General features: G+C 32.4%; 2 protein-coding genes and 1 pseudogene across 2 annotated transcripts; all 3 read right to left on the bottom strand.

Moving 5' to 3' along the window:
- Positions 1-2,695: 2,695 nt before the first annotated feature.
- On the bottom strand, positions 2,696-3,269 carry LOC149155782 (dirigent protein 1-like). The gene has a single exon (XM_089437940.1). It carries the CDS (start codon positions 3,267-3,269, stop codon positions 2,754-2,756), a length of 516 nt encoding a protein of 171 aa, XP_089294066.1. The 3' UTR covers positions 2,696-2,753.
- A 6,403-nt stretch (positions 3,270-9,672) lies between these two features.
- On the bottom strand, positions 9,673-15,523 carry LOC149155781 (dirigent protein 2-like; annotated as a pseudogene).
- Positions 15,524-22,006: 6,483 nt separating this feature from the next.
- Positions 22,007-22,761, bottom strand: LOC149155780 (dirigent protein 11-like). The gene has a single exon (XM_089441529.1). The coding sequence runs from the start codon at positions 22,725-22,727 to the stop codon at positions 22,203-22,205; it is 525 nt and encodes a 174-aa protein (XP_089297655.1). The 5' UTR covers positions 22,728-22,761; the 3' UTR covers positions 22,007-22,202.
- Between the last annotated feature and the right edge of the window lie 2,929 nt (positions 22,762-25,690).

Raw genomic sequence — 25,690 nt, 5'->3', positions numbered from 1 at the left:
TCCCTCTTTGTTTCACCTATGTCTCCTAGACGTTGAATGTGTTGTAGATGGGGAGGAGATGGAAGTGCCTCTTTGGGCCAATGGAGGGTTAGAACTTTCACCCATGATTTAGTTGCCACCTACTTCAATGATGTTCCACCGGAGATGATAAAGGAAATATGGGTGCTAGATACTTACATTCGGATTCAGTGTCAATCCCATTTAGATTCAAAGCTCCTTGCGGATGTTTCAAAGTGGTTTCCTCACCCAACACATATTAGGGGTAGGAAGAAACAACTATTGAATTCAATAGTTGTACACCAATGAATGAAGACCTTGTTGGGCTTGGTTCTTATATATGAGAAAGTGGAAAATTATAGTGTCCCTTCCTCCTTGTAGGACATTAAAAGAATTCTTAGAAACCTTAGGTTTTTCTTGGACAAGTTCGATTCCCATATTCCTCACATAGAGGGTTACATAGTGAGAAACTTACAGACCCCCAAGGTCCAATTATTCATGTGCTAGCCACAATTTCCTCCTAAGATAATGATTTGCATGTTCATGTTGGTTGGTCTCAGGCATTGTTATTGTGGTATTGATGGTACAAAATCATTTTATGTTTTTTCTGGTTATTTAATGTATGGTCTTAGATTTTAGTGTGTTGGTTGTCTTGGCTATGTTGTAAACGGTTTCAATTTAGAAAGACCTGCATATTTTTTATGCCCGGTTGATGGTTAATTTTTTTTAGAATGTATAGCCTTCAAAACCTGTTGTATGTCTGTGATGTTTTGAGTCTTATGCTAACTAGGCCCATGTGCATGTTTTGTACAGTCGTTGATTTCTTTCCGCTTATGGTTGCATGGCTCTCGTTGCTATTGTTTTGATGCAATGTTGGATTTTCTTAGCTCACAAATATGCATGCCCGTTATAGTAACAAGAAGCTTATGATTAGGGAAGAAATTTAAACAATGTTATTTAGATATCTCTTTATTGAGTAATATAAAGTTGCAATTTTATATATCTACACCAAACTGAGTTCTTTTATATAAAACTTAAAAAATATGACAGAGCTTAACATCCATATCCATACTATGACAAGAACATTAAATATGTGTGAATATTTTTATTCATTTATTTTGGTAATCATTAAACCATGATTTTAATTTTTTAGATGTGCTTTAAAAAAAACTCAAGAAAAGGTAGTGTAAATTGTGAGAATCAAACTTTAGAGCATAAACAACAATTAGTATGACCTTTGATAGATCCCTCTTGTAGGTCGAATCAATTGCACTTGTGCCTAACCGACTAATTAAATCTCGATTCCTTTGTATGTCGTCTTAGCGTGGACGTGGGGCGCCTTGCAATCCAGATAGAGATTGATGACTTGTAGCATTAGAATCCATTGAAGTTTACACATCGAAATAGGCAGAGGTGGAGGTACCAGATCCAGTAGATCTACCATGCTAGGCATCAAAGGTATATGTAGTTTCAACTGTTCTAGAATGGTTGAACGACGAGTGACTTGGCACATAAATCAAGGATTTCAATTCACACAGTTGGATCCAATCATCGAAGTGGCTAATTAAGGAGAGTAAATAAAGGAAGTCGGTGGACAGTTAAAGGTGTGGGATCCAACGACCGAATGCTTTCTAATCGTCTAACAAAGATCACACGGTACAGAGTAGTGCAAAGTGGCAGCTAAGGGAAGTTCTTCCCAAAAGAACCACTTACCGGGTAAAAATCAAATTATGTACTTAGAAACATCTATTTTCCAAATAAAGGTTCATAAAATTTGAAGTAATTGTTGTTATTAAAACTTAAAAAGTTTTCTCACATGGTCAAAAACATCAAACTTTGGGAATCATATTTGATTTTCTTGTCCCAGTTTATCTTAGTATATTTATTTTTTATTAAAGCATTATGATTTGATTTATTTGGGGATCCTTTAAGATATGAGCATACATCTACTTGTATGCAATGGTGATCACATGTCATTGATAGGCTAGGAATTTTTTATATAGATTAAATTGTGAAAATTTATTGAAATATATAAAAAATGAGTTGAAAAAAAATTAAAATAATTGAAATATATATGGAAAAATTAGAAGTGTTTACATGAATGTATTATATTGTATTTATGAAATTTCAATAGAAAATAACATGTCATATTTTAACTAGATTATAATTTTATTATTATTATTATTGTTATTGTTATTATTATTGTATGAGTTAAACAAGATTCTTAATCATGGAGATTCACCCCACTTTACAATAGAATTTAATAGTTTTTGCAAATTGCACCATGACTTTTAATATGGCTTATTAATACCACATGCCCAATATGATATGTGTTGATATTACATTTACTTTAATTAATTAATTTGAGGTAAATTATTAAAAGAGCATAATTAATTTGGAGATAGATATTAACCTTTCATCTTTATATATTCTGACATGTTCCATAAAAGTTAAATCTCTACCACCCCTAATAACTAATAATAATTAAATTAAATTTATGAAAAATCCATCTTAAAATAAAAATACCTCTGCAAAATAAATTTCATTAACCTAAAGTGTTCCAAGATACATTATACTGGTTCCCTTATCATACTCTAGTGAAACATTACACTCGTTACTTTATATTTTTATATTTGAACAACGTAATTATTTTACTTCTACAAGTGCCTAAACAGTTATGGCTAACCTTGTTGCAGGCTATAAAGACACACTTATAAGGTTTCATAAACACCTTTATTTGAGATACAATGATACTACTACGGGAGAAGAAAGGTGGTGTTGAATTTGAGAACAGCATTGAATCCGAGAATGGATTCCGTGGTAACAATCGCATAGCCACGAGCAAATCTGAACTTGCCCGTCCCTCCAACCACTGCATACTCACACTTCAGTTGATCGAACCTGCAGGTTCCCTGAAACTCCAGAGTGCTGCCGTCGTACTCAAAGATGAGCGTGAAAGCCATGAAGAAATCAAGTCCGGTAACCAGATTTGAATTCACGTACGTTCCTTGCGCTCGGCCCACAATATTGTCAGAGGCAGATTCGGAGCCAGGAATTTTGGTTATGACATCGCTCATAACTATGACGGTTCCAAACTTGCCCGAGTTTGAAGAAGACCCATTTACTCTCGTGACTGTCAAGGGGCTGAGGTTGCTCCCTTTCAAATTGTCGTGCATGTAGAACACCATGTTGGTCTCACTTTCACCCGCAGCCGCCTGCAGTGAGACGATGACGATGATGGCCATGACTGGAAACAAAAGCCCGGAAGCCATGGAACAAGAATGGAAGAAGTTACAAAAAAAAGTATAGATGGGGGAGTTTGCGAGAGAGTGTTGCAGCGCTGATGAATAAATAGGTGCTACCAGCCATAAACGACATAGCTTCCAGATCCTAAATCCAGACCCCCATTGCATATTTGGGTTCAGAGGGCAACCGCAAAGTCAATGGCGAGATCCAGCTGGTTTACATAATTTAATATTGATTGATGCTCTTCTATTTTGCCATGTTTTTCCCTAACCATGATAGCCAAACAAAATGCTTTGCTCTGCCATTCAGAGATACACACTAAACTGATATTCAGACCTAACGAGCCATTGTTCTAGAAGATGTAGATATAATATAAGATGTATGGGGCCGTTTTCAGCAGACTATTTTTATCCAGTGTGGCACCATTTGAGAACATCTCAGGGTGGTTGGAAGCCCGAAACCTAATTATGATTTTTCAAATGTAAATACTATCTCAATTTTCTCCAAAATACTCTAAACATTATCCATGGAAAATTTAATGAGATTTACTTGCACACTTTCACTAAGATGGGCTACAAACGAAGTTGTAACCTCCTGCCATTCTAAACTAAAACCTCCAACATATAACTGATTAACACTGATAGTATCCGAATTAAACCTCCAAGGTGTTTGAATTTGCACAAGATGACTTGCAGCGAATATTATGACTTCGAAGTCATTAATTTTGATAATGATCAGCCTAATTTGCAAAAATCAGAAACCAAAATAATTATATAACATATCTACAATGAGTATGGGGCGCTAGATCATTTAGCGTGGGGAATCTGATTTTTTCACGGAGGCCCCATACTTTTCGGTATTTGGTCTCTTCCAAACAATAGGATGTTTGGAGGTTGAGATGTACAAAGTCGTCTATGGTAACCTTATTGTCGATGTAAATAATTAAGTAATAATAAAATAAAGGTATTATAAAAACTAAAATTATATATAAAAGAGAGTAAAAATTAGTTTGTTGGTAAATTAGTTAATTTAATGTTAATTTACTACTTACATATAATTTTTTAATTTGGGAATCAAGTTAATGAGTTTTAATTTGCCACTAAGTTTAAAGCTAAATGATATTAAGAGGAACTTAGATTTTCTAAAGACACTACATAATGTAAAATGATACTTAGAAGATGATCCCTAAATTATTTTGAATATTTTACTTGACATTTTTTAGTTCTTTACTACAGATCTGATAAATCTATATTGAAAATTCAAAATATATATTACTAGTGTTATTTTCCCTAATTTGAATTTATTAAGTTATTGTTTTTATGAGTATAAAATAGAAAATAAAAAAATGAGAATACATAAAAATACAATCTAACACACTCATAGTCAAAATTGAGCGAGCAGTAGGAAAATTTCTTTGTGAGAAAATCTTCACCAAATTCAAGATACCTCTGAACAAATTCACTTAAATTTTCATTGAATACTTGATGGTAAGATACAAGATGGAACACAAGGTTACTACACCATATCACCTGTACGCCCGTGGGGAAGCAGAGGGAAAAAACAAAATTCTTAAGGCAATTATCACTAAGACTATTAAACTACACCTGAATTATTTGGATAGCAGACTCCCTAAATCTCTGTGGGTCTACAAGACAATATGGAGGACTACTACTAGCTGCAATCCATATGAACTTGTGTACGAAAAGAGACTATTATTTCCAATTGAAATAGAGATTTGGACACTTATAATAGTTGTAAAACTTGGAATGGAATTATCTAGAGCTCGGGAGAGGGAGCTCTTCTGAATCAACGAATTGGATGAAGAGATTGCCTTGCACCAAATAGCAATAATAAAACTTGAAATAGCTCATTGGTAGGAAAATATTATCAAGGAGAAGAAATTTAAAGATGTAGGCCGGGCATCGTTATTTGACTCGAAGTTCAAGGATTTTAGAGGGAAGTTATGCACTTGATGGCTGGAGCATTATGGGATTGATATTGTGTTTAATAACAGGGACATCAAGCTTTGCACCATCAATGTAGAGAGAACTCTTTTGATGGAAATTGGACATGGAAATTGGACATATGTCTCATTTGCATCATAAACTTTTGTCTAAGAAAGTTTTTTTTGGGCATGATCACCTATGTATGGCTTAATCTAGATATTTTCAAAAAGAACCCTTTATAGATGATTCATTCCATCACCATTGATTTGGATTGGATCATTATATTATTTTTCATTTATATTATTACTTTTAAAGTGGAAGAAGTGGAGGAATTAGGTCACATGATCATTTTCACTCACTAGTGGGAAAAATTTTAGAAAATTGGGGTCTAAAACCTTTTGGTAGTAGTTTGAGCACCAAATATTATTTTTTTGGGATACTTATTTTTTACTAATAATGCACCCATTCACATTATTTTACACATATATACCTTTCTAATGGAACAATAATTACCTCAATTGGAGTCTGTATGCAAAAGTTATGCCACCCAAAAGTTGACCTTCTTGTTTTGACCACCATACACATTATGGCAGAATAATTACCTCAGTTGGAGTATATATGCAAAATTTATGCCACCCAAAAGTTAACCTTCTTGTTTTGACCACCATACACATAGATACATTTCTAATGGCATAATAATTACATCAATTGGAGTCTGTATGGAAAAGTTATGTTACCCAAAAGTTGACCTTCTTGTTTTAACCACCATAATTTGTAAGATGTCACCTCAACCCCTATTATTCATGGAAATGAAGCTAGCCAAGTGATCATGATGAATAAGACTCTAGAAGAGTCCATAGTGTAACTCTAGTTAAAAGTTGAAGGAGTCCAAAATTGACCACTATTAGGCTATCGGGTAATTGGGCCATTAAGAGGAAAAGGGGTTTCATTCTATTTGAGTGTAGCCTATAATGGATTGGGATAGGTAAAACAAAGACGATTTGTATATCCATTTTCCATTCAAAGAAAAAGAAGAGAACGATATTTTCTACCATAAAAAACAATAATTATTTTCTATCATAAATAAAATATTTTAATTTCTATTTTAATTTTACATCTATTTTATATACAAAGATAAAATAATTCAAAAAAAATTACTTTTTAGGAATGTGTGAAATTATTTTACTACATACTATGGAATTGACAAATGACATGTAAAAATAATATTATTGATATTAAATTCTGTGATTTATTTTATGTTCAGTTCCCATGCAATATGGAAAACAAAAAAATATTTTAATGTCAATCATGAATAAAATATTAAATAACATAATTTTATATAAAATTTATAATAATAATAATAATAATAATAATAATTAAATAATTAATTTTTTTTTTTTTAATATTTTCACTTTCCTTTAAGAGGGCATGTAATTTATTTTATTCTTAATATGGAGTTTATATATAACATTTATAAGATATTAATAACCAAAATAATTATATATAAAGACAATATATGTTTTCTACTTTTGAATATGAAAGGGCATGTATTGACATTCAATGTGGAAAATGTGAAACATTAATAAAATATTTCAATGTCAACTATTTATATACTCAACTTTTTCACTAAAAAGATTGCATCTTGAAATATTTGGTACTTCTCCAGGCTTAATAAATTCTGAGTTAAGATGGATCTATCATGATCTAACCATGTTGTAACAACTCATGTGTTGGTTAGGTACTTTCTTCTTAGGAATTGTATTTCACATGTTCCTATTTTTATTAAAATTTTGAAATCTAACATATTTCAGTTGGAAATAATTTTAGTTATTTTTTGATTCTTTTATATAATATTTTAAATTCTAAATTTCATGCTTGAAATTAAATTAATATTTTTTCTTGGGAATTGTATTCTCATGTTTCTAATTTGATTAAAATTTTATATTTAAACATATTAGGGTAATGTCACGTGTAGAAGAAATGAGTTTTTTCACAATATTTTTTTTGTTAATTTTAACCAAAATATTAGAGTAATTTTTAAAAGCTTAAGTTTAAATTGTTTAATATGTAGAATTCAAGTGCCACAATGGGTTTTTTGAAGTTCTTTATAAAATTGTTTTGTTAGTGAAAAAAAATATTTTAGCTACTTTTTACATTTTCATTTATTATTTTAAATTCTAAATTCCATGGTTAAAATTAGATTATTGTTAAAAAATAAGACTATGAGTATTAGATAATTCTATCGTAAATATGTATGTGGCTGGTTGTAAAAACTTCATTGTAGCCTTTTGAGATCATTTCTTTGGAATTAATGTGTTATACACACAAGATAAAAATAAGTAAGTGTTATCAAGTGTATTGAAATTATTTGTTAATTTATAGTATATATTTGTCAATAGCTCTGTCTATTTTGGAATAGGGCTTCCAGAATTTTAATTTAATTATCAATAACTAATAGGTGGATGATATGGATTTAATATTATGAAACATTAATAGTTTTAGTAGTATACACAAATCAAATGTTGAGATTTATCTCCAAAATAGTTATGTCTTTTTAACCCTTTTAATTAAATTTATTAATTAAAAAAATGTGATATGAACAAGTCTCATATGACGTGAGTTATAGTTTTTTGGGGACATGGTATTGGTAAGTCATGGTATTGGCCCATAATATTGTAAGAAATTTTATTTATTAATTAGTATCTTATGGTAAAGTCATGTAATCTTATTTTATATATATATTTTAAATGTATATATGTTTAAATTATACATTAATTATTTTTGTAAATAATAATAATTTAAAATAAAATTATAATTTAATTAATTTTTATGATTTTTTTTATTTTATCAATATTTTATTTGTAATAAAATAATTGTTTTAATATTTCTTTTTATTAACCATTAACAAACAATCAATTAACTCATATGACTAGATTAATTTATATATTACATATGTTAGTGTATACTCTATTTTTTAATATTTATGTATACTCCATTTTTTTATATTAAATCAAATTATATTTTCCTTGCTAATTATATTTTCCCAGTAAAAGTTTATATACAAATCATTATAGTTATTGTTCTTAAAACTTAAAAGATTCCCTCACATGGTAAAAAACATCAAATTTTTGGAATCATATTTGACTTGCTTGTCCCCATCTATCTTAACATGCTTATTTTTTATTAAAGCATTATCATCTGATTTATTTGGGGATACATCCTCTAGGATATGAGCATACATCTACATCTACTTGTATGCAATGGTGATCACGAGTCATTGATAGGCTAGGATCTTTTTACGCAGATCAATTTGTGAAAGACTATCGTGATCACGAGTCATTGATAGGCTAGGAATTTTTTACACAGATAAATTTGTGAAAGACTATGGTGATCACGAGTGATTGATAGGCTAGGATTTTTTTACACAGATCCATTTGTGGAAGACTATTGAAATATATAAGAATTGAGTGACAGAAATTAAAACAATTGGAATACATGAAAAACTCAAAAGCGTTTATATGAATAAATGAAAAGTGTTTATATGAATGTAGGATATTGTACTTATGAATAAATAAGAGCATATTCTATTGTAAGCAATGGTTGTAGGAAGAGGTGTTGAAAGAGTTTTTTAGATATGGTTTTGTGAGAAATTTATATATTTAAAACGGTTTAAATATTTATTATTATCGTTACATAAATTAAATAACTAGTAAATATTGATAACTAGTAAATATTGATTGATATAATATTTATTTTATAATATATTTTACATGATTTTGATTAAAATTAGTAAAAGTTAATTAAATTATAATTTTATTATAATTTTTATCGTTATTATTAATTAAAAATTAATTATTATTAATTAATATACGAGTTGCTTTTAATTAAGGAGATTTATCTTACTTTACCATAAAATTTAATAGTTTCTATAAATAGCTTTTACAATACCATGATGGTTACTATGGTTTATCAATATCACATACCCAATATGACACATGTGGATATTACATTTTTTTTTAATTAATTAATTTGAAGTAAATTACTAAAAAAACATAATTAATTTGGAGATAAATATTAACCTTCGATCTATGAATATTACTATGGATATTTTGACATATTTCATAGAAATTAAATCTCTATCATCCATCTAATAATTAATAATAATTAAATTAAAATTTTAAAAATTCTATAATCTCTCTTATACATATGAATACATAATAAAATTCCTTCACTTAACTAATTTGTTAAATCTTAATGGCTTCTCAAGAGACATTACACTTGTCCCTTATCATACTCTAGTTGAACATTACGCTCGTTACTTTATATTTCAACAATGTAGACATCTTAATTATGCAAGTATCTAAACAGTTATGGCTAACCTTGTTGTAGGATATGGAGACCCACTATTAAGGCTTCATAAACACCATTATTTGTGATACAATGACCTTATTTACTTACATGAACCTTTTTCACAACGGTTTGACTACGGGAGAAGAAAGGTGGTGTTGAATTTGAGAACAGCATTGGGCCCGAAACTGTAAACGTGTTAGAAAACCTGCATAGATGAATCTAGCTAGCAAAGATTGAACACACAGCTTTGCAAGCAAAAACACTAAAAAAAAATCGAAAGAACAAAAGAATGATTCATTAGAAAATAGGTTACAATGCTCATGATACAACATTACTGGGTGAAGATCCCAAGGTAATGCACCATAGTGGTGATCAATGAGAAGACTCAACACCTACAACAAGTTTCGGAGAGAACTAGCTAGTTACAGAGTGAAAGAAAGAGCAAACCAGGGAGTAAATCATGCAGAATAACTAACCAGTTGCGGAGTTAAAGAAGGAGCAAATCAAGGAGTAAATCATGCAGGAGGAATCTTTCATGTAGTCCCATGCTCTAACTAAGAGTCTGCATGTAGGTGTGTAGTACTTCCAACACCCCCACTGAACACCACTATGGGGAAAAATAGAAAATGGGCCCTGGCAACTAAGGCCAAAGGTCACCCAAAATACAGTGCAACTTGTACTAAAATTGAGGAAAGAGGGAAAACCTTGTGGGAACCCCCCCCCCCCCCAAATACAATGTAATCAAAATAAAAGAGGAAGAAAAGACAGTTGCTAAGCAACTGTGTCCTTCACTCCAAGACGATCGCGCAGAGAGTGAAACTTCTGCTCAGTGAATGTCTTGGTGAAGATGTCTGCAGTTTGTTCTGCTGAAGGACAGAACTGCAAATCAATGACCCGATCATGTACTAAGTCTCTGATGTAGTGCATATGGATCTCTATGTGCTTCATCCGTTGTCGCTGTATTAGATCCCTGCAAAATTTGAGAGTGCTCTGGTTGTCACACCAGATGACAATGGGCTAGTGGAATTGGATGCCCAACATAGTGAGGAAGTGTTGTAGCCACAGAGCCTGAATGGTGATGTTGACTACTCCTCTATACTCGGCCTCGACTAAAGAGAGAGCAATAGCAGCCTGCTTTTTGCTCGACCAACGGATAGGGCTAGACCCTTGACTAAGTGAATATCCGGAGGTCGACTTGTGATCAATACTATCGCCCACCCAATCAGAATCCGTGAAGCCAAGGAGATTCAATGTAATGCATGTTGCATAGTGAATCCCGAAGGTGATGGGGCCCTGCACATATCGGAGGATGCGCTTGGCAGCATTCCAATGTAGTTCATGCGGCTCCTGCATGTATTTGGAAATTGCCCCTACTGAATATGAGAGATCTGGTCTAGAGTGGGTGAGGTACAATAAGCTCCCCTCTAGCTATCAGTAGAGAGTGCTGTCAACTAATGGAGTGTCACCTCCATCCTCAAGGCGGAACCCGGACAGAAAATGAGTCGGTGCTGGCTTGCAGTCAGTCATGTGAAATCTCTCGAGGAGATCCCGTGCATACTTAGTCTGAGAGAGTTTGATGCCTATGGCATCCTAGCTGATCTCAAGACCAAGAAAGAAGTGTAATGGACCCATGTCCATCATCAAGAACCTATCATGCAAGGCCCTCTTGACTGTAGCAATGGCTGAAACTGAGCTGCCGGTGATCTGGAGATCATCCACATACAAAACTAAGATAAGAAGAGAATCATGTGTCTTGAGGATGTAAAAACTTGGATCAGACTTACATCTTTGGAAGTTTTATGATAAGAGAAAAGAATCCATCTTCGTATACCAAGCTTTTGGGTCCTGCTTAAGGGCATAGAGAGATTTCTTCAGTTTGCAGACCAAAGATGAATCCTGAATGAAACCATGTGGCTGCTCCATGTAAATCTCCTCTGATAGGTCTCTATGAAAAAGGCATTCTTCACATCCATCTGATGTACTTCCCATCCCTGGGCAGCCGCAATGGCAAGTGTAAGGCATATGGAATCCATCTTTTCTATTGGAGCAAAGGTCTCGTCATAATCAATGCCATGCACTTGTTGGAAGCCCTTAGCTACTAGCCTCACTTTCCATCTAGTGATTTTCCCTTTTGCAGCACTCTTGGTCCTGTAGACCCATTTGCATCAGACAAGTTTCCTTACTGAAGGAAGGGGGACCAAATCCCAGGTCTGGTTCTTGAGGAGGGAGTTATACTCCTCCTCCATGGCGGACTCCCAAGATGGATGCCCAACAGCCTTAGCATAAGACTGTGGATCAGAAGACTAAGCCAAATGACAATTCCAGGATGGCGATGGTTCAGTGGCAGTGAGGATAAGGGGAGGCACAATAAACTCTCAGCTAGTCCTCTACAGATCAGAATTATCGCCCACAAGACCATTTATAGTAGCTGGCTAGTCTCGTGCATATATCTCTTGTAAACTCCTTGTCCTCTGATTTATGACAAGGGAATTTGATTCACTGCTGGAAGCGCGATTTGGGCTTGGATGTGGATCATCATATGCATGCACTGGATTTCTATTTGAAGACTCTGTCTCTGCATCTGCATGCTCTACCACGACATCTGCATGCTCTGTATCTGGATCTGAGTGTACTGAGTCATCATCTCGGACATGAGGTAGATAAAAGGTGTCTGCATGCGGAAATTGAGGTGCATGAGAGAGACTTTCCTCAAATTTGACACTTCGCTCAATGATGATCTTGTCCGTAGAGGAAATCAAGAGTCGGTATCCCTTCACACCATCAGGGTATCTAACAAAGATGCACTCAATGCTATGTGGATCAAGAGCTTTCCTCTTTTCAGAGGGGATCCTAGCCCATGCTCGGGAGCCGAAAACACAGAAGTGGGTGACCTCTGGTTTAGTGCCACTGTAGGCCTCAAAGGGGGTCTGATCCTTGACAGACTTATGAGGAGATTTGTTCTGGATGTAGTTAGCACAATTAAGTGCTTCAGTCCATAGCTTATGAGGTAGTGACTTAGCATGCAACATGCAGGAAGCCATCACTTTGAGAGATTGATTCTTTCTCTCAGCAACTCCATTCTACTACGAAGTGTATGGATCTGTGTACTGTAACTGTATGCTAGACTCAAGGCAAAGATTCTGAAGTGTTGTGTTAACATATTCCCCCCATTATCTGTATGGAGGGCTTTGATATTTCATTCTGACTGTGTCTCAACTAGTACTTTGAAATCTTCAAAGTGCACAAAAACTTCAAATTTGTTCCTGAGAAGATACACCCAAGTATACCATGAGAAATCGTCAATAAATGTAAGCACATACCTTGCTTTGTTGATGGAAGGATGAGAAAAGGGCCCCATGAGATTACTATGGATCAGATCTAAAGGAGAGGATACTCTGTGAGTCTTGTTAGTTTCAAACTTTTCTCTAGGATGTTTGCCAACGACACACCTTCACAAACTCCATTGGAGAAACTGATATTTGGCAAGCCTTCCACCATCTCATGCTTGCTTAGCTACTGCATATACCTGTAATTTAAGTGACCAAACCTCTCGTGCCAAAGCCTACTACTATCATCAACATGTGTAAGCAATAAGGAGGATTTAGATTCAATAAATTCAGAAAATGTATACAGTCTGGCTCCATTATTTACCTCACCGGTTGCAATTTTGGAGCTTCTATATAGGTCATATATGTTCATTGCATCTAGAGTGAATTCCACTCTCTTTTTGGTGCCAGAATGAGTGATCTGGTAAATTGAAAGTAGGTTTACCGAAAGTTTTGGAACATGAAGCACATCTTCAAAGCTTCCATGTAAAAGTTCCACTCTACCTTTTCCGGAGACCTCAATAGGTGAGTCATCTCCCAGGAGGAGGGGAGGTCCTTTGCATGCATCCAAAGATGAATAGACTTCCTTTGCAGCAGCCATATGATGTGATGCACCAGAATCTATAATCCATGCATCAGGGGAAGAATTAATTGCAACTAAAGCATGAAAATTGTTACCTTTCCCGTGTGGCGGATCCTCAGTTTTCTTCTTGGTGCCCTGAGGGATATGGTCCCCAATGTTGTGCTTCTAAAGGATTTCTGTCATTTGGTCAATTTGTTTCTTCATGAAAGAGGATTTTGGATGGAATCCTCTTTGACAATAGGTGCATCTGTTTCCTTTCTTCCCTTTTTCATTTCTCAAGCCGAAGGAGTCATTGAAGGGCTTGGTGTACCCTTCCTTCTTTGGATGGGAATGCGGTTTTCCCTTGTCTTTTTACTGCTAATTTTTCTGATTTGAATCAGATTTTTGATTTTTATTGTGGCTGCCATCATGCACAGCAAGTGCATGTGCTTTTGGAGGTTTGATTTTCCCCATGCCCATGAGTTTATCTTGCTGAAAAGTAAGGGACTCCATGAACTCTTTAAGAGAAGGCATAGTGTAGGATTTACCTGTTGCAAGCCTTATTAAATGAAATGTAGACACAAAAACAGAGTATTATGGTCCGAGCTTTGACATGATAGAGAGAACTTGGCGACACTCCTCCTTGGATTTGTCAATTCCACAGCCCTTGAGTTGCAGCAATAGATTAATATATTTGGTGAAGAAGTCTTGAATTCTGTCATAGTTCCGTGGATCCAATGACAGCAGCTCCACTTCGAGCAAATGTCCTTTCATGTCATCCTATTTCACGTATATTTCTTCAACCTTTTTCCAAATCTCATTGGGAGTATGGCAAGCAGATAGGTGAAACTGCAACTCTGGAGAGATGCACATGCATATGGATCCGTGGGCCTCATCCATACGGTTGAGGTACTTGGATTTCTCTATGGCTGAAGTGGGTTCCACTTCTGTAGCCATGGTAATCCTGTACAACACTTTTTGACAAAGGTATCGAGCCATTTGGTTCTTCCATTCATGATAGTTGTACGATGTTAGGATGGATGCTTTGGGAAACTCCAATTTTCTATCGATCTTCGATCTCCAAGCTGTAATACCTACAAAATAAAGTACTGGTGCGCCTTTTATCTAGCAACTTGTGGGCTCTAATACCATGTAAATGTGTTAGAAAACCTGCACAGATGAATCTAGCTAGTAAAGGTTGAACACACAGCTTTGCAGAGCAAAAAAACTAAAAGAAAATTGAAAGAACAAAAGAATGATTCATTAGAAAATAGGTTACAATGCTCATGATATAACATTACTGGGTGAAGATCCCAAGGTAATACACCATAGTGGTGATCAATGAGAAGACTCAACACCTACAACAAGTTCCGGAGAGAACTAGCCAGTTGCAAAGTGAAAGAATGAGCAAATCAGGGAGTAAATCATACAGAAGAACTAACCAGTTGCAGAGTTAAAGAAGGAGCAATTCAAGGAGTAAATCATGCAGAAGGAATCTTTCATGTAGACGCATGCTCTAACTAAGAGTCTGCATGTAGGTGTGTATTACTTCCAATAGGAACTGGATTGCAGGGGAATCTTGCATGTAGACCCATGCTCTAACTAAGAGTCTGCATGTAGGTGTGTAGTACTTCCAATAGGAACTAGATTGCAGGGTAACAACCGCATACCCACGAGCAAACCTGAACTTGCCCGTCCCTCTAACCACCACATACTCACATTGCGGTTGATCAAACCTGTCGGTTCCCTGCGACTCCAAAGTGCTGCCATTGTACTTTGTACTCCATATTCTGAAAGATAACGGTGAAAGCCATGAAGAAATCAAGTCCAGTAACCAGATTTGTGTTCACGTACATTCCTTGCGCTCGGCCCACAATATTATGAGAGGGAGATTCGGAGCCAGGAATTTTGGTTATGATATCACTCATAACTATGATGGTTCCAAACTTGCCCGGGCTTGAAAAAGAGCCATTTAATCCCGCAACGGTAAAAGAACTGAGGTTGCTCCCTTTCAAATTGTCGTGCATGTAGAACATCATGCTGGTCCCACTTTCACCCTCAGCAGGCTGCAGGGGGACGATGACAATGATGGCCATCACTAGAAACGGGGGACGATGACAATGATGGTCATCACTAGAAACGAAAGACCGGAACCCATGGAACAAGAATGGAAGAAGTTACAAAAAAAATATAGATGGGGGAGTTTGCGAGAGTATTGCAGCGCTGATGAATAAATAGGTGCTACCAGCCATAAACAGCATACCTTCCAGATCCTAATTCCAGACCGGCATTGTATATTGATCCAAAAGGGCAACCCCAAAGTCAATGGCCAGATCCAACTGGTTTACGTAATTTAATATTGATTGATGCTCATCTATTTTGCCATATTTTTCCCTAACCATGATAGCCAAACAAAATGCAATGCTCTGCCATTCAGAGATACACACTAAACTGATATTCAGACCTAACGAGCCATTGTTCTAGAAGATGCAGATATAATATAAGATGTATCGGGCCGTTTTCAGCAGAATATTTTTATCCCGTGTTGCACCATTTGAGAACATCTCAGGGTGGTTGGAAGCACGAAACCTAATTATGATTTTTCAAATGTAAATACTGTGTCAGTTTCTCCAAAATACTCTAAACATTATCCATGGAATATTTAATGAAATTTTCTTGCACACTTTCACCAAGATGTGCTACAAACGAAGTTGTAACCTCCTGCCATTCTAAACCAAAACCTCCAACATATAACTGATTAACACTGATAGTATCCGAATTAAACCTCCAACTTGATTGAATTTGCACAAGATGACTTGCAGCAAATATTATGACTTCGAAGTCGTTAATTTTGATAATGATCAACCTAATTTGTTAAATTCAGAAACCAAAATATTTATATAACATATGTACAATTAGTCTGGGGCTAGATCATTTAGCGTGGGGAATTTGTTTTTTTCAGGGAGGCTCCATACTTTCGGTATTTGGTCTCTTCTGAACACTAGGATTTTGGGAGGTTGAGATGTACAAAGTAGTCTATTGTAACAGTATTATCAGTGGAAAAAATTAACTAATAATAAAATAAAAATTAAGTAATAATAAAATAAAAGTATTATAAAAATTAAAATTATATATATAGGAGAGAGTGAAAATTGGTTTGTTGGTAAATTAGTTAATTTAATGTTAATTTATTACCCACATAAAATTTGTTATTTGGGAATCCAGTTAATGATTTTTAATTTGCTACTAAGTTTGATGTTAAATGATATTAAGAGGAATTTAGATTTTCTAAAGAGACTAAGTAATGCAAAATGATACTTAAAGGATGATCCATAAATTATCTTAGATATTTCGATGATCCATATTTTATTCGACAATTCTTTACTATAGATACGATAAATCTATATTGAAAATCCAAAATATATACTAAGAGTGTTATTTTCCTTAGACTTGGATTTATTAAGTTATTGTTTTTATGAGTGTAATATAGAAAATACGGAAAATAGAGAAATTTCTTTGTGAGAAAATCTTCACCAAATTCAAGATACCTTAAATTCACTTAAATTTTCATTGAATACTTGATGATAAGATACAAGATGGAACACAACGTTACTACACCATATCACCTATATGCCAGAGGAGAAAAACAAATTCTTGAGGCAATCATCTCTAAGACCAATAGACTACACCTCAATAATTGGGATAGTAGACTCCTCGAAGCTCTATAGGTCTACAAGAAAACATGGAGGACTACTACTAGCTACACCCCATATGAACTGGAGTACGAAAAGAGACTATTATTTCCAATTGAAATAAAGATCTAGACACTTATAATAGTTGTAAAGCTTGGAATGGAATTATCTAAAGCTCAGGAGCGGGAGATCTAAATCAATGAATTGGATGGACCTCGTCACACTGCTCAGTGGTGGGAGAATATATTCAAGGAGCGGAAATTTAAAGATGTAGACCAGGCATTATTATTTGACTCAAAGTTCAAGGATTTTAGAGGGAAGTTATGCACTTGATGGCTCGAGCCTTGTGAGGTTGATATTGTGTTTGATAATAATGCCATCAAGCTTTGCACCATCAATGTAGAGAGAACTCCTTTGATGGAAAAGGGACATAGCCCTCATTTGCATCATAAACCTTTGTCCAAGAAACATGGAAAATGGACATAGGCCTCATTTGCATCATAACCGTTTGTCCAAGAAACCCTTTTTGAGCAGGAACACCTATGTATGGCTTAACTTAGATATTTTTGACAAAGGAACCCCTTATAGATGATCATTCGATCACCTTAGATATTTTTGACAAAGGAACCCCTTATAGATGATCATTCACCATTGATTTGGATTGGATCATTATATTATTTTTCATCCATATTATTACTTTTAAACTATAAAAAGTGGAGGAATTTGGTTAGATGACCATTTTCACTCACTAGAGGGACAAATTTTAGAAAAATGGGTCTGAAACCTTTTGGTAGTAGTTTTAGGCACCAAATATTGTTTTTTTTGGATAATTTTTTTGACTACTCATGCACCCATTCACATTATTTTACACATAGATACCTTTCTAATGGCACAATAATTACCTCAATTGGAGTCTGTATGCAAAAGTTATGCCACCCAAAAGTTGAGCTTCTTGTTTTGACCACCATACACATAGATACCTTTCTAATGGCACAATAATTACCTAAATCGGAGTCTGTATGCAAAAGTTATGCCACCCAAAAATTTACCTTCTTGACTGCCAAAATTTGTAAGGATGTCACCTTAACCCCTATTATTCACGGAAATGGAGCTAGCTGTGAAGAAGAAAACTCTAGAAGAGTCCATAGTGTAACTCCAGTTAAAAGTTGAAGGAGTCAAAGTTACCAATGTTAGGCTATCAGGTTGTATTATAATTGGGTCATTAAGAGGAAAAGACACAATTAGCCTATCAAGTTGTATTATAATTGGGTCATGAAGAGGAAAAAGGTTTTCATTCTATTTGAGTAGAGGATTTGTATATTATAGTAGTCCACTGCCCACTAGCCTCACTTCTTTATACTTGCATCTATTTTCCATTCAAAGAAAAAAAAGAGAGTGATAGAGTGGCATTATTTTCTACCATAAAATTAATGTTTTTTTCTACCATAAATAAAATATAAAATATTTAAAAGAAAATTAGGAATGTGTGAAATTATTTTACTACATAATATGGAATTGACAAATGACATGTAAAAATAATATTATTGATATTACATTCTGTGATTTATTTTATGTTCAATTCCCATGTAATATGGAAAACAAAAAAAATATTTTAATGTCAATCACAAATAAATTATTAAATAACATAATTTTATATAAAATTTATAATAAAAAAAAAATCACTTCCCTTCAAGAGAGCATGTAATTTATTTTATTCGTAATATGGAGTTTATATATAACATTTATAAGATATTAATAACCAAAATAATTATATATAGAGACAATATTATGATATATGTTTTCTACTTTTGAATATGAGACGGCACATATTGACATTTCAATGTGGAAAATGTGAAACATTAAATATAATATTTCAATGTTAACTATCTATATATTATATAAAATAAGTGAAAATAGAAAATATGTTATAGTTAAAACATTTTATTAATGTGTTAAACGAGTACAGACCCATCTTAACTATAGATCTACTAAGAGTCAAGAGGAATGAGTCTCCAGTTGCAAAAATTTACTCAACTTTCTCACTTAAAAAGATTGCATCTTGAAATATTTGATACCTCTCGAGGCTTAACAAATCTTGAGTTAAGATGGATCTATCTTGATCTAAACATGTGGTTCCTCATGTTGTACCAACTCATGTGTTGCTTAGGTACTTTCTTCTTAAGAATTGTATTTCACATGTTCCTCATTTTATTAAAATTTTAAAATTTAACATATTTTAGTTGGAAATAACTTTAGTTACTTTTTCATTTTTTAATGTAACTTTTTAAATTCTAAACTTCATGCTTGAAATTAAATTAATACGTTGGCTAGGTAATTTTTCTTGGGAATTGTATTTCACGTGTTTCTATTTTGATTAAAATTTTAGATTTAAACATATTAGTGTAACCTAACTTGTATACGAAATGACCTTTTTCACAACATTTTTTCTGGTTAATTTTAGAAACTTGAGTTTAAGTTGTTTAATATATAGAATTCAAGTGCCTCGAGGGTTTTTTCGGAGTGTTGAATTTGTTTATGCGTTCAAAAATGCATTTTAAATAACAAAAAATCATATTCTTTCTTGAAATTGTTTTTCCCGTAAAAAAATGTCTATTGTAGCTACTTTTCTATTTTCATATATTATATTAAATTCAAAATTCTATGGTTAAAATTAGATTATTGTTAAAAGATAAGACAACGAGTATCAGATAATTCTATTAAAAATACATATGTAGTTGGTTGTAAAAATTGGATTGTAGCCTTTGAGATCACTTTTTTGGAATTAATGCGTTATACACATAAGATAAAAGTAAATAAGTGTCATAAAGTGTATTGAAATTATTTGTTAATTTATAGTACATATTGGTTAATAGCTATGTCTATTTTGGAATATGGTTTCCAAAATTTAATTTAATTATCAATAATTATTAAGTGGATGATATGGATTTAATATCATGAAACATTAATATTCTTAGTAGTATACACAAATCAAATGTTTGAGATTTATCTTCAAAGTAGTTATGCATTTTTAACCCTTTTAATTTAATTGATTAATTAAAAAAAATGTGATATGAACAAGTGTCATATGAATTGAGTTATGACTTTTTAGGGACATGGTATTGATAAGTCATGATATTAGCCCATGGTATTGTAAGAAATTTTATTTATTAATTAAGAATCTTCATAGTAAAGTCATGTAATCTTATTTCATATATATTTTTAAAGTGTATATGTTTAAATTATGCATTAATTATTTTTATAAATAATAATAATTTAAAATAAAATTATAATTTAGTTAGTTTTTATGATTTTTATAATTTTAATAATATAATATATATAACAAAATAATTGTTTTGATGTTTATTATTGATTAATACTTATTTTTAATAACAGTTTAATTTAAATAACTAAATTTATTCACTATATTATATATTTTAGTGTTTTTTCAAATGAAATTTGGTTTTATATTTATTGGTTACGAAGCATTACTTTTGATTTATACGCACTGATATATAGAAATCAAAGTTTCCTTCCAAGTTATATTTTTCATGTAAAAGTAAAAATCATTGTAGTTATTGTTCTTAAAACTTAAAAGGTTCCCTCACATGGTAAAAAAACATCAAAATTTTGGAAAGTCCCCATCTATCTTAATATACTTATTGTTTATTAAAGCATTATGATTTGATTTATATGGGGGATACAACCTCTGGAGATGAGCATACATCTACTTGTATGCAATGGTGATCCAAGTTTATAAAAATAATTGTAGTTATTGTTCTTCAAACTTAAAAGGATCCCTCACATGGTAAAAAAACATCAAACTTTTGGAATCATATTTGACTGCCTTGTCCCATCTATCTTAATATAGATATTGTTTATTAAAGCATTATGATTTGACTTATTTGGGGGATACAGCCTCTGGATATGAGCATACATCTACTTGTATGCAATGGTGATCACGAGTTATTGATATACTAGAATTTTTTTACACACAGATCAATTTGTGAAAGACTATTGAAACATATAAGAAATGAGTTGACAAAAATTAAAACAATTGGAATACATGAAAAATTCAAAAGTGTTTATATGAATGTAGGATATTGTACTTGTGAATAAAAAATATATTATTTTATTGTAAGTAATGGTGGTAGGAAGCGGTCTTAAGGAGTTTTTCTTATAAGTATTTAGATATGGTTGTGTAACAAATTTATATATTTAAAATTGATTAAATATTTATTATTATAATTATATAAATTAAATAGTTAGTAAATATAGATAAGTAAAATATTTATTTTACCATAAATTTTATATTATTTTGATTTAAAAAATCATAAAAATTATGATTTTATTTTAAACTTTTATCATTATTATTAATTATAAAATTAATTAATATAAAAGTTACTCTTAATGGTAGAAATTTACTTTATTTTATCATAAAATTTAATAGCTTTTGTAAATAGTTTTTACAATATTATGACTGTTACTATGGTTTATCAATACCACATACTCAATATTGCACGTGTTTATATTATATTTTTTTTAATTAATTAATTTGAGGAATCATTACCATTACTATAGCTTATCAATACCATATACTCAATATGACAAGTGTTGATATTACATTTTGTTTAATTAATTAATTTGAGGTAAATTATTTAAAAAACGTAATTAATTTGGAGATAAATATTAACTTTTGATCTATGAATATTACTATAGATATTTTGACATATTCCATAGAAGTTAAATCTCTACCATCCATCTAATAATTAATAATAATTAAATTAAAATTTAAAAAATCTATCATCTCTCTTTAATAAATGTAAATACAAAATAAATTTTCCCCTATATCTAGAAACAAGAAACATTATACTTGTTCCCTGTCACAATCTAATTGAACATTACACTCGTTACTTCATATTTTTATATTTCAACAATGTAAACATTTTAATTCTGCAAGTATCTAAACAGTTTTGGCTAACCTTGTTGTAGGCTATGGAGACCCACTTTCAAGGTTTCATAAACGCCATTATTTGTGATACAATGACCTTATTTACTTAGAAGAACCTTTTTCACAACGGTTTCACTACGGGAGAAGAAAGGTGGTGTTGAATTTGAGAACAGCATTGGGCCCGTAACTGGATTCCGTTGTAACAACCGCATAGCCACTCGCAAATCTGAACTTGCCCGTCCCTCCAACAACCGCATACTCACACTGCGGTTGATCAAACCTGTCGGTTCCCTGCAACTCCAAAGTGCTGCCGTTGTACTCCATATTCTGAAAGATAACGGTGAAAGCCATGAAGAAATCAAGTCCGGTAACCAGATTTGTGTTCACGTACGTTCCTTGCGCTCGGCCCACAATATTGTCAGAGGCAGATTCGGAGCCAGGAATTTTGGTTATGATATCGCTCATAACTATGACGGTTCCAAACTTGCCCGGGCTTGAAGAAGAGCCATTTAATCCAGCAACTGTAAAGGAACTGAGGTTGCTCCCTTTCAAATTGTCGTGCATGTAGAACACCATGTTGGTCTCACTTTCACCTGCAGCAGACTGCAGGGAGACGATGACGATGATGGCCATGACTGGAAACAAAAGCCCGGAACCCATGGAACAGGAATGGAATAACTTACAAAAAAATATAGATGGGTGAGTTTGCGAGAGAGTATTGCAGCGCTGATGAATAAATAGGTGCTACCAGCCATAAACGACATAGCTTCCAGATCCTAAATCCAGATTCCCATTGTAAATTGGGGTTCAGTGGGCAACCCCAAAGTCAATGGCCAGATCCTACTGGTTTACATAATTTAATATTGATTGATGCTTTTCTATTTTGCCATCTTTTTCCCTAACCATGATGGCCAAATAAAATGCAATGCTCTGCCATTCAGAGATATACACTAAATTGATATTCAGACCTAACGAGCCATTGTTCTAGAAGATGCAGATATAATATAAGATGTATGGGGCCTTTTTCATCCGAATATTTTTATGCTGTGTGGCACCATTTGAGAACATCTCATGGTCGTTGCAAGCACGAAACCTAATTATGATTTTTCAAATGTAAATACTATCTCAGTTTTCTCCAGAATACTGTAAACATTATCATGGAACTCTAAACATTATCCATGAAAAATTGAATGAAATTTTCTTGCACACTTTTACTAAGATGGGCTACAAACGAAGTTGTAACCCCCTGCCATTCTACACTAAAACCTCCATCATATAACTGATTAACACTGATAGTATCCGAATTAAACCTCCAAGGAGTTTGAATTTGCACAAGATAGCTTGCAGCGAATATTATGACTTCGAAGTCATTAATTTTCATAATGATCAACATAATTTGTTAAAATCAGAAACCCTAAATATTTGTATAACATATAAAATCAGAAACCAAAATATTTGTATAACATATATAGAATTAGTATGGGGGGCTATATCATTTAGCGTGGGGAATCTGGTTTTTTTCATGTACACTCCATATTTTTCGGTATTTGGTTTCTTCTAAACACTATGATATTGGCAGGTTGAGATATACAAAGTCGTCATGGTAACCATATTATTAACTTAAAAAATTTAGAACTGAAAATGAAAATATAAATTTCTTTTTTCGTTTTAGCAATTTTTTATTTATTTATTTTTTTTTATTTTTTTTTAAGGTTTTAGTTTTTATTTTATTTTTCCTCTTGACCTTTCTCTTTCTAAAAAAGTTTGTTGCAATATTACTAGTTTTTGTTAATACAACTAAAAATATATATGATGGAACTTTTTTTTTTAATTTATAGATTATTAATATTTTTCTGGTTACAATTCTTAACCTATAACTCTAGCTCTATATAATTTAAATTTGCTATATTTCTAATTAAGGGAAATAATCCATCCTCCAACAAATAATGTTCCTATAAAATTGATAATAATAATATTAGTAAATAATTATTAAATATATTGAAATAAAATATTTTAAATTGAATTATTCCTAACAATTAGTTTTCAACTAAGTATATTTTTTATTTAATGGGAATAAGTCAACCCCTAATGAATAATACTATATATAGTGATAATATTAAATAATTATTTTATATAAATCGATAATTTTGAAAGAGAATATTTTATATCTAATTATTTCACAACACCTAGTTTTTTACTAATTATATATTATTTTAACAAATATTTCCCTACCACCAATTCTTAAATAAAGAAATTTAACTAAGTTACCAACGGCTAATTGTGGGCAATGATGCATCAATGCTATTTATACATTGGTTTCTCACCTTATCCTGATGAACCACATTAGTTGAACCACATTAGTTGGTTCGAAACGTCTACCAAATCCTAACAATGTGATTAATCCGAAAGGCTTATATCTAAAAATAAAATATTATGTATAATAATAATAAAAATATTGTTTATGAGGTATTGTTTAGGACGCTTCTTGATGCGAATTTATCGGTTCAATTCCCCACCCCAATCAGGGTGATATATTAGATATGATAAAGATGTAGCCAAGCTTACCAATACCAATATATATATATATTCTTAATTTATAACCAACATAAAGTATAATTAATTTGTTATGTGGGAATCAAGTTAATGACCCTTTAAAAAAGATAATGAATTTGCCACTAAGTAATGCAAAATGATACTAATAGCATGATCCATAAACTATCTTGGATATTTCACTAGATAATCTGTCACTATAGATCTGATAAAACAAAGTTATACTGAAAATCCAAAATCTATACTATGCGTTATTTTCCCTAGACTTTGATTTATTAAGTTATTGTTTTTATGCATGTAATATAGAAAATATAGAAAATAGAGTATTAAGTATAATAATAATAATAATAATAAAAATAAAAATATTGTTTATGGGGTATTGCATAGATGGTGATTAGGTACTCTATTAGGACACTCCTTGATGTGAAGTTATCGTTTCCCTGCCCCAATCTAGGTGATATATTAGCCCCAATCCAAGTGATATATCACTTACCAAAAAAAAGAATTATTATGAAAATTTAAATTATATATATATTCTTAATTTATTACCAACATAAAGTATAATTAATTTGTTATGCGGGAATCAAGTTAATGACCCTTTAAAAAACATAATCAATTTGCCACTAAGTTTGATGCTAAATGATATTAAGAAGAATTTAGATTTTGTAAAGACACAAAGTATTGCAAAAAGATACTAAGAGCATGATCCATAAACTATCTTGGATATTCAACTAGTCAGTTCGTCACCTCACCACAGATCTGATAAAAAAGTTATACTCAAAATCCAAAATCTATACTATGAGTGTTATTTTCCCTAGACTTGGATTTATTAAGTTATTGTTTTTATGCATGTAATATAGAAAATACAAAAAATAGAGAATACATGAAAATACAATCCAAGGCACTCACAATCAAAACTGAGAAAGTAGTAGCAAAATTTCTTGATAAAATCTTCACCAAATTCAAGATACCTTGGGAGATAATTATTGATGGAGGGACTAAATTCACTTCAATTTTCATTGAATATTTGATTGTAAGATACAAGATCGAACACAGGGTTACTACATCATATC

This window comes from Pinus tabuliformis, chromosome 9 (genome assembly GCF_031772625.1).
Source record: "Pinus tabuliformis cultivar Carrire ecotype Pingquan chromosome 9, CPIR1, whole genome shotgun sequence".
Lineage (NCBI taxonomy): Eukaryota > Viridiplantae > Streptophyta > Pinopsida > Pinales > Pinaceae > Pinus > Pinus tabuliformis.
The sequence above is the reverse complement of the archived record's forward strand: the minus strand, read 5'-3'. Positions and strand labels throughout refer to the sequence as shown.

Excerpts from the sequence above, each read along its gene's own strand:
- LOC149155780 (XM_089441529.1), bottom strand. The coding sequence starts at position 22,727 with ATGGGTTCCGGGCTTTTGTTTCCAGTCATGGCCATCATCGTCATCGTC.
- LOC149155782 (XM_089437940.1), bottom strand. The coding sequence starts at position 3,269 with ATGGCTTCCGGGCTTTTGTTTCCAGTCATGGCCATCATCGTCATCGTC.